Source organism: Fukomys damarensis, unplaced genomic scaffold, assembly GCF_012274545.1.
Source record: "Fukomys damarensis isolate Sample0158 unplaced genomic scaffold, DMR_v1.0_HiC HiC_scaffold_17, whole genome shotgun sequence".
Lineage (NCBI taxonomy): Eukaryota > Metazoa > Chordata > Mammalia > Rodentia > Bathyergidae > Fukomys > Fukomys damarensis.
Window position 1 is genome coordinate 10,123,640 of NW_022900929.1, and position 10,412 is coordinate 10,134,051.

At 37.2% G+C, this 10,412-nt stretch overlaps 1 protein-coding gene across 1 annotated transcript; it reads right to left on the bottom strand.

The window, feature by feature from the left end:
• Window positions 1-294: 294 nt before the first annotated feature.
• LOC104873694 (T-cell receptor gamma chain C region C7.5) lies at window positions 295-10,187 on the bottom strand. The gene is made up of 5 exons (XM_033764835.1): window positions 10,125-10,187; window positions 6,484-6,813; window positions 3,855-3,893; window positions 2,950-2,994; window positions 295-807 (listed from the first exon to the last, which is right to left on the bottom strand). Exons 1-5 carry the CDS (start codon window positions 10,180-10,182, stop codon window positions 665-667), a joined length of 615 nt encoding a protein of 204 aa, XP_033620726.1. The 5' UTR covers window positions 10,183-10,187; the 3' UTR covers window positions 295-664.
• Window positions 10,188-10,412: the final 225 nt, after the last annotated feature.

Genomic DNA, 10,412 nt, shown 5'->3' on the forward strand with positions numbered 1-10,412 from the left:
GGAAACATGATGCTATGAAATGCTGCTATTCCGCTGAGCACACACAGTACCATTTGCATTAGACATTTTCCTACTGCCATGGAGGGCCTCGTACTAATTGTACCTGATTATGTTGATCTTTAAAAGAGCAGTAACATGGGTATCTTCAAGTTGCTCTGGCTCTTTGGAGCCACTGTAAGAATTAGAAATGTGGTGTTGCTCATTTGTCATGCTGTTTCTCACCTTGGACTGACTCAGTTCCATTTCATCAAATTAAAATGTGCACGGGCCAAAGAAGACTTTGGATATTTTTTATTTATTGTGTCTACTGTAAACAACAAAGCACAGAGTTCAGTAGCATAGAAGGCCATGTCAGAATGGGGAGAGTGGAGGCTTCCAGGTGATGACCCAGTCCATAAGCACTGAGGTCCTGACACATCGAGTCTGTGGGGACCTGGCTGGCTGTGAGAGCCATGCAATGGGGCTTGGGGTGCCATGGCCTGCGCCTTTTTGTGACAGGAAGTTACACAATTTGCCTACTGGTTGGGAAACCCTTATGCAATAATGACAGATAATGTGCATGTGGCCTTCAGGAGCTGAGCCCACCAAGCCCAGAAAACCCTCAACAGATGCTGCTGGGGACAAGAAATGTTGGAGACACTGTGGTCCCACATGCTTCCATCTGTCAGGTGCTCTTTGCATTGCAGCAGACAGAGGACCTCCTGCACAGACAGTAGATGACAAGGGCCCCATGAAGGGCGCTCTTGAGCAGCAGCAGGAGGTAGGTGTAGTAGGCAGAGGTGCTGGTGAACTGCAGGTGCAGCAAACCTAAGAGAAATCAGGACATGAGTTTTCAGCTGCATGTGTGACAGCACAGGACACAGCATTGGAAGGTGATGAGCTGCACTAGGTGACACCACCCACACACCCAAAACCAAAGATCGGCATCTCCACTTTCCCCAAGACCACCGAGGGCAAGATTTAGTTTGCAGCTCAACTTGATTAACAACCTAAGCTAAATTCACATGACACTTTTTGTAATATTAACACATTAAGGCTTCAGTTTTAATGGAGTTCAATGTGAGGACAAAGCTTTTATGAAAACTAAGTTGGAGGGTTATTTTGGCCTTAATAATCTATAAGCAGTAATTAGAGATAAGTTCATTAGCCACTAACCAAATGCCAAAATAGTATATTGAGAACTTTGATGTAAATATTTAAGTCTTATTTAATCTATATAACCACCTATGGGAGAGAGAGATTGTTTTTATTCCCATGTTGAAGAGACTGAGAGCACAGTAAGAAGAAATTTGCTTAATGTCATGCACTTAGTAACTGACAGCCCCATAATTTAACCCAGCAATATGCTGCTGAAGATCTTATTCTTACCTATTCCGTGATTCTCTAACTCTAAGTACAGTAGTAAAACAAGACAGCAAAATTGTAAGCCTAAGTGAAAGTTGAATTGGTGACTTAGAAACGTGAGCCGTTACACATTGGGGATGCATGCAGTGAGATCTGTAGCAGGGTACTATCCATGGGAATTCCATGGTGTTCTCAGCAGGATGGGTAGGAGATTATAGAAGAGGGCATTATAGAAAATAGGAGAAAAGGATTGATCCAAACACTAAGATGCTCGGTGGTTGTGGTATGCTCCTTTGTCATTTCTGCAGGGCTCTCACGGGGATTTGAAATTACTGGGTAATGGCAGTTGATAACCTTTGAAAATTTACAAGAAATATATGATGTCAGAAATCAAAGACAATGACAGTGGGGCCACAGTGGCTACTTGAGTTACAAGGTCAAGTCTCTCCATGGGGAAATTTTCACTGTATGTCATCCATCTTCATAGAATCAGAACCGTAGTCATGAGCCCTTGGTATAGAAAGGGTTCTCAATAAATGTGTTCCTAACTCCCTCCCTTTGGTCAGGCAACAATTAGCCCCTTTCTCATTGTCTTGTGTGGCAGCTGAGGTCCAGAGCTCCTTGGTCACTAGAATTAGAGGAAAGGTTCGCAGGGAGAAGCCAGTTCTTCCAGTTACATTCTCTTGGCATATGTAAGAAGGAAGGGCCAGAAACTAGTAGTTATCCTGAGCTTGCTTAATACATGTCCTGTGCTAGATGTTTCTTATGTGGGTCCTTCTTTCTTTGATAGCTGAGTGTTTGGTATAATTCCCAACTGGCACCAGAGCAAAGCATTTATCATGAATGATGTCACTCCCCCATGTTCCTACAGCTGACCATTAAGAGACCTGGGCTGAAACCCATCTGTGACGCCAGAAGCCCATGCACTTCCCTCCCTGCCACATGTCCATCCTGTCTCAAGGCCTTGGTCTTGGAGTTTCTTGCCCTATGACTCCAATATAGAGAAACAACAAAGGATGGGTAAGGAAGGATATGAACTATTCACTTAAGGGCCTGAGTTGAAACGTCAGGTCCAGCTGTGTGGCATGTGAAAAGGACTTAGTTTTAGCTCATTGTCTTCATCTGTAACGTGGGGTGGAAACTGTCGTACCATGAGACAGGAACATTATGAGGATTAACCAAGGAAATCCATACAGAGGACAGCCCAAGTTCGTATGTATAAAAACACTTGGTAAATACTGCCAAGTCACATCACTAGCAATTTAAAAGAATCTAGAATTAGCTTGATATTATGCTTTTCACAGTTATTAGAAGGAAGAGATATATGATAAAAGTCCTTTTGTTGAAATAGTTCAGAGTATTGTATCCTCTGATACCATGTCATATTGTGCAATGTAAGTGATTTCATGCCCAAATTTATAATTTACAGTGTTAATATGATGCCTATGAAGTGATACATGATTGTAAAGTATCACTCAGTCTATCCTGAAGCCTCTAGCCATTGTAATTTTTCTCACTTAAGCTATGACAATTCAAGTTAAGATGATTAAAAGGAAAAAAAACTACTGAAGCATGCCATAAAAGAGAATAGACAATAAAACTTACCATTTTCATCTTTCAAGCAAGCTTCAGGTTCAGTAGTACTGATAACTAGAAGATAGGAGAACAGATACTTGTCAATTATTCCTGCCTATTATTTGGCACTGTGCTTGGGGGGTGTGTGTGTGTGTGTGTGTGTGTGTGTGTGTGTGTAAAATCTTTTGCCAAACCCAGGCTAGATAGTCCATATGAATAGACACTAGGGCCAGCTGAGTGCACATTGCTGGGCCAATGCACTGTATTATCTTTCAGATCATCTTGTTTAACACCTCAAAAACACTTGACAGAGTTGTGTTCTGGATGGTTTCATGTTACAGAGGAGAAAAAAGGTTAAGGTAAATCAAACCCCTGGAATTTTAAATCTACTGTTCAAAGGATAATGTAAGTAATTAAAAGATGGAACATAATTCCACCACTGTAGACTAAAAATCTCCTAGTATTTTTGTTTTTTTTAGCCCATGGCCTCTTTTTATTCTAGTGGCTGTGCATTTCAGTGACAGTGCCATTTTTCAGGAAATGGATAAGCCAAGTCACATTTTAGGCTTGCTAAATAAAACTCATGATGAGAGATATATTTATGTACAATTAAAAGACAAAGCTAAAATAACTTGATACTCTTTTTCGCAGGAAGTAGAAATAATAAACACAAGAATGAAGTCCCTTCGTTGAAATAGTTCAGAACATATCACTGTAGCCCCTCATTTGCATGATTCTCATCCCAATATTAGTATCTTACTGTGTTAATATGATGCCGAGGAAAATATGGATTAATTTAAAATGTCACTCAGTCTGCTTTGGAACATCCAGTCATTCTGATTTTTCTTCATTAATTCAGGGAAGCCCAAAAGTTGAGATGGCGAGGAAGATGTAAAAAGCTGTATCATGAGATAAAGCCAATACACTGAACTTACCATTTTTCAAATCAGGTTCTCTGGGAGTAACAATGGTGACTAAAAGAAAGCAGACCAAATAGGGTCAAGTATTCATGCCTGATATTTGACAATATGTGTACATGTGTACATACATATGAGACGTGATTGAAAAATACGAGTATTGACATTTTAAAAATTCAGCACAGTAAGGCCGGGGATTTAGCTCAGCGGTTCGGTGGCCTGCCTTGCAAGTGCAAGGACCCGGGGTCAATCCCCGGTGCCAAAAAAAAAAAAAAAAAAAAATTCAGCACAGTAAAAGACATTGCTATTAATCCCCCTCAAAATATCTCCCCTTGCTCTGAATACATTGATCCCATCCTTGCCACATTCTGAACCAGTTCTAGAAGTCTTCTTTCTGATCTTCATCAGGTGTGATCCAAAGATAGGGTGAATATTTAAATTAAAATAATTATTACATTAAGACATATTGCCATGAATCCTTCTCAAACCATTCCCCCTTTGAACACGCTCATCCCATCATTCTGGCCACTATCTGAAGCAGCTCCAGAGTCCTCTTTCCTGAGTGCCTTTGGTCACACTGTCATAGCTGCTTTGATGCCCCAAATCATTTCAAAATGTTTCCCTTTCATGGTTATTTTGACTTTGGGGAAAAACTAGATGTCACAGGTGCCAGATCTGGTGAATTAGGTGGATGAAGACACACCGACATGTTTTAAGGAAGTTGCCTTTTTGTCAGGCAGCGCTCAAAAGCACCGTTCATCATATTGTTTTTAAATCATACCTGGCAGAGACACTCACAAGAGAACTTCTAGAACTGTGTGTATCAACATATACAATATATAAATACTGTCAGCAGAAGGACCAGAGAAGCATTCATTAAAAATATAATCTCTGCTATTCCAAAAATAACTGGTCTCACTCTATGTAATTCTATAGCTATTCCATATATTGTGGAAGATGTTGAAGTTCTCAGGTTAGTTTTGATTCCCTTCAAGTCAGTTGATTCAACTGTAGTCCCATGTGTTATCTTTTAGATTTTATCAAAAGCAAAGCAAAACAGCAACATACAGGAAGCTGCATTAGAAACTCATGTGGGATTACATTAATGGAAGTGCCTTATTTATCTTTGTTGTCAAGAGAAGGCCATGAAAGCCAGGGATTTAGCTCAGTGGTGCCACGTCTGCCTCACAAGTACAAGGTCCTGAGTTTGGTCCCAGTCCAAAAAAAAAAAGGTGGGGGAGTGAAGCCCATGAAAGTCACTTAGTGTCAAAACCTTATTAAACTACATCATCTCTCCTACATAATATTCATTACTGTGGAATTCAGTATTCTTTTTAGTTTTCTCTGTCACCAGAAAAATCATAACTGAAAAATACATTCTTTATGTTAAACTTGTACTTTCATATTGCTTCCTTTTTTCTTTAGGATTCCTTTTGGACATCAGTCTGAATCTTTTTTTAAATTTTAATCTCTTATTAGTACATATTTACCAGTAAAATGGTAAAATGAAAAAAATGTTCAACATCTCTGCCTATCAGAGAAATGCAAATTAAAATATTAAGATTCCAGAAAAGAATGGTTATCATCAAGAAATCAAATAACAAAGTGAGGCTGTGGGGAAAAAGGGACTTCTTCTACATTGTTGGTGGGATCGTACACTAGGAGGACCATTATGGAAATTAGTATGGAGATTCCTAAAGAAACTAAAACTAGACATTCCATCTGACCTAGCTATTCCCCTACTAAGTGACTTCCTGAAAGAGTTAAAGATGTCATACTATAGTGATACATGCCTATGCATGTTTATAGCAGCACAACTCATTCATTAAATGTTGGAACTTAACTATATGTCAATAATATACTCGAGTGATTAGGAAAAAATCATTCTGTCTTCACTGCAGCACATCTACCTGGGGGCACTGACTCCTCTCCCATTCCCATTTGGGCCTGGCTTAAACTGGTAGTACAGTAAATGTTTGTGCTTCTGCATTTACTAAGGGCAAGAAGTACATCCGTCATGGAGAAGGGGAAAAGGTTCATACACATTAGCCTCACCCAAGCTTAAAAAATCAAATTTTGTCAATCAGTAATTTAAAAAATCAGAAAAATGGACGCCACCATAAAACTCCAGCAGCCATGATTATTCTATATTCTGAGCTGCATTCACACTCTTAAATGCCATTTTGTCAAAAAAGAACTGAGTGTTTATAGATTAAACTCTGTGCATAGCAAGATTGTAGTGCTTGCTTGGTAGAAGATTCCTAAAAGGCACAAAATTCTTATTTCTAAGGCAACTAAAGTCATCCAAAATGAAAATCTTCTGTTCCATGTCTAGCAAGGCCTATACTGCTAGGTCCTTTCACATATGTTGTGTCATATAATCCATATGACAGTTATTAAAAGTATCAGTGATCTTACTATTCTAGATGTTGAAATGGAGGCTGAGAAAGCTTATGTAAAATTTTGTTTCCTCCAAAGCTTCTCCCATTTCCTTTCTGTGAGTAAAACAACAGGACATTTATGCTACTCTTAACTGTAATAAGATTTATGAAAGATTTACATTTGTTTTTCACTAGTACTTGATAGACAAAGAAAAGTGGAGTATTTCCTTTTAAATAAATATTCTGTTTTATTTATGTAAACATACCTTCATTTACTGGAGGAAAGAGAATCTCTTGATCAACTCCTCCTTTATTATTCTCATGCCTGACGATACATCTGTGCTCTTTATCCATTGAATCTCCAGTCACTGTTAGCCAGCTGAACTTCATGTAGGTGTCTTTAATTTTCATCGTGTCTCCCTGCTGGGCTGCCAGAATCGTATTCCCATCCTTTTCTTTCCAATATATCTTAATAACATCAGGGAAAAATTTCTCCAGAAGACAAAGATATGTCCCAGCCCTGTGGAGATTTATTTCAGCATTTGAAGGAAGAAAAACTGTGAGCTTGGGGGAAAGGTCTTCATCGGGACTTCTATCTGTGGGGAAATTTGAATATCAACACAGAGAATTATTAGATAAATCTACATATTGAATGGTTTGGAAAAGCCCCCAACACAGCAATAGGAAGACAGAGTACCACTGATTGCATGGCCACTGTGACCTTTCTCCCTATGTATCCAATTCCCAAAGGAATAAGTGTCAGAAAGCAGGTGTTAATTTTTGTCCATCATAATACACTGTCGTTTGTTTCAGTGAAAATCTACGTGTACTGACAATCTACCAGCTTGATTTCTGAGCTCCAGATGCAGGTCTCATTCCCAGTTCTGAAGTTCTCCAAGTTCTCCCAGTTAATCTCTATTGCTATTCAGCGTCTCATTTTCACATCTGAGCTACCATAAGGTTTTTGGAGCAGGCAGTATTTAAACCTGCACTTCAACTTATTCTTGCCTTTAGAAGCAAAGGAGAGATAGTTCCATAATTGGGAAGTAAAATTATTGTTTATTTTTAATAATGCTCCTCTGTTAGTCTTACCAGTTAGCACACTTATCCCAATTCTGCTTTGCTTTGGAAAATGTTCACTAAAATCATATTTAAGTTTAGAATTTCATATGAAGTTCATGCATTTTTAACTATACATCAAAAGTGAATTTTTATACTTGTTTTAATATTAATTGACCACATGACAAAAGGATGTATACATAGCTGCGTATCCATATTTTGACTCTCTCAAAATTAGTGTCTACCCCTTGGCTATGTTATATTTTGGTACTTCTTTTATTCTCTTACCCTAACCTGCTAAACAAAATGTACATAAAACTGGTGCAATGTTAAAAGTTTGGTTCCAGAGTTTATTGCAGACACAGTGTTAAACTGTAACAGAAAGTCTCACATTTGGTTACAAACACATCACAGGTACCTGGCATTGTTTCAGATTACACATTTTTAATCTAATAACTTATTGTAAATGTTAGAATACTTTTTAGTTTGATTTTCAACTGACACTCAATGCTTTGCCAATATTCTCTAACACTAGTTTCAATCAGTAAGTATGCAGTATGAATATTTCTGAGCATGGAGTAGACAATTGGGTGATAATGTTTTTTTTTTCAGCTTTAATTGAGTTAATGTTATTTTAAATTCTTACATCTTGCTTTTAGTGCAAATAGTAAGACAGTCTATATTTCTCCAGGTGTATACATTATTTGTAGTGCAAAAGCATGTTATAATAAAAAGACTAAATTTTCAATTGTGCTTTGTATAATTTTAGCCTAAGTCAATATATTAAATCCAGTTTTCATCACAGGAGCATGTGTTTCTTTACAAATGCTTGGTATTTATTATAAGAAAGAAATTGATCAATTGATGAACTAGAAAATATTTCTGTACAGTAGCACACTCTTCATTGCTTCTTGTCTCGTTTCCTTGGAAATATCCTAAGTTTCATACTTTTGAGGAAAAAAATAAATCTTTACCTTTCATAACTTTCTCATTACAATAGTTAGCTAAGTATTAGTGTACTTGATTTATATGGCTATTACATGCACTATAGATTTTTATATTATATTGTCTTTTTAAACATGGCTTTTAAATACTGTATTAAGAGTGTTTTTCCTGGGAGGTTTGTTTTGTGATGCCTAGAGTAGCATCTATTCTATCTTATTTGAATAACAGAATATACCTACTGTATATTTTCTCTATTTCACAAATAAAACTGTCTTATTCATGTGTATATGTTCATTTACCTGCTTATATAATACACTCTGCGTTAAATAACTTTGCATTTATAAAAAACTTTGTATTTTAACATGCAGTGATAATGGATTATATATAAATTTACCAAATATCAGTGGTATTTTTTTTCTTGAGAGCATGATATTTCGAATCTATATATGAAAGTTTATGCACTTTATTTTTTTTCTTCCACCAAATAGTTATAGCTATTTTATATTTAAATATGCATTTCAGATTTATGACTGGTTTCCAACTCTATTTGATTTTGTAACTTGAACATTTCCTGTATGAATTTAAAGTTCTTCTTCTGACAAATGTGGTGAGAAGCCTAATTGTATTGGCTAAAAATTTTGGGACTAATTAAGACTACTTTTAAAGATATTAAGATAAAGAATAGATAGATTTAAAGCCCACAGATCAAGACAAGTTTTAAAAAATATCTTGTTTAATTTTTTCTTGCCAACTGATGAAAAACTTTTCCAAGAAGAAACAAGACTCTCCAGATTCCATTTCTTTTTGTGTGAGTAGACATTAAAATTAACCTTCCGCTTGAGCAGCCAGAAGTGCAGGTGAATCCTACGGAAAATTTCTTCTCTGTGAATTAATTTGCTGAAAACCGTTCTCCAGATTGGATAAAACATCCTCTTTACATTTGAATTGGAAGAACATTTATTGGGCCCTATTATACATTGGAAAACGATCTGAGAGCTTTATTCATATCATGTTATTAAATTGTTATATAACCTGGATTCACACTGGATTAAAAAACTCAAGCCAAAGAATCATCACCCACATTCACTAAGCTTTATGTGGTGTAGCCAGGCCTCCCGATCTGCCTCCCTATGAAACTCACACTCTCTTGCAGAACACTTGGCCATGAGAAAAGGGAATGTGTCCACTTTAGTGAATTTATCACAGACATCAAACAGTGGACTTTGTCCCAGTTTCAAACATTTTAATGGTATTGCTGTATGCATTATATGTGAGCACTTAGTAGAAGTTCACATATCCACACAATCAAACCCTAAGATTTGCACATGCAGCACTGTCTATAGTATCCTTTAATATATGCATTTGTATCAAAACCTCTAAGATTTGCCACCAAATTCCCCTCAGATTCCTTTTTTTTGCTAAACGAACATACTGTTATTCCAAAAAGATCAACTTTTTCTTCCCCTCTAGCACCTTAGAAATAGCTTCTTCTGATACTCACCTATGACCACAAGTTTTGTTCCTCCACCAAAGACTTTCTCAGAGTAATTCCACAATGATCGGACCCATGTCAAAAACTGAAAGGTAATTTAGTGACCCTTGTTCTTCCGATCCTGGAGAAACATGATGGCCTAAAATTCTGTAGACACTAGGATTCTGGTCTTGGTGCATGTTTCTCATAAACAGTTTAGTGGCTGAGCACATTGGATAATTTTGAAGTTTTTGATTACTACATCACTACCAGCACTGAAGTGACACCAAAGTGAAACAAGGTATAAAGAGCAACTTGATTAACAATACTGTTGGAACACAGAGGATATTATTATTATTATCATTGTTGTTATTAGCAATTTACCGTGTCTGTTCCAACATGACATTTCAATCTCATAGAACAAAGCCTCACCTTTACTTACAAATTTAGCAACTAGTTCCATGGTATTGAAGGTGGGAGACATGTTCATCTGTCCTTAGCATCAACTTTGCTCTAATACTTCTGGAATTCTCAAAGGCACAATCACAGGGAATATGCCTTTTACACTCCCAAGTTATAATAGGCTCTCAGCTATCTTTTCTGCACATTAAGACAATCAAAGGGAGCCCTGCTCAAGCCACTATGTGAGTCAAGCCATGGAAACACTTTGCTTGTATTTACTTGTAAAGCCATGACCGTTTCCCAATCAGCAGCACAGCC

Bases quoted from the DNA above. Each gene is read 5' to 3' on its own strand.
- LOC104873694 (XM_033764835.1), bottom strand. From the start codon at position 10,182: ATGAACATGTCTCCCACCTTCAATACCATGGAACTAGTTGCTAAATTT. The intron at 3,894-6,483 runs GTATGTTTACAT...GCTTTCTTTTAG, and splicing joins CTTTCCTCCAGTAAATGAAG to TCACCATTGTTACTCCCAGA. The intron at 2,995-3,854 runs GTAAGTTCAGTG...CCTATCTTCTAG, and splicing joins AGAACCTGATTTGAAAAATG to TTATCAGTACTACTGAACCT.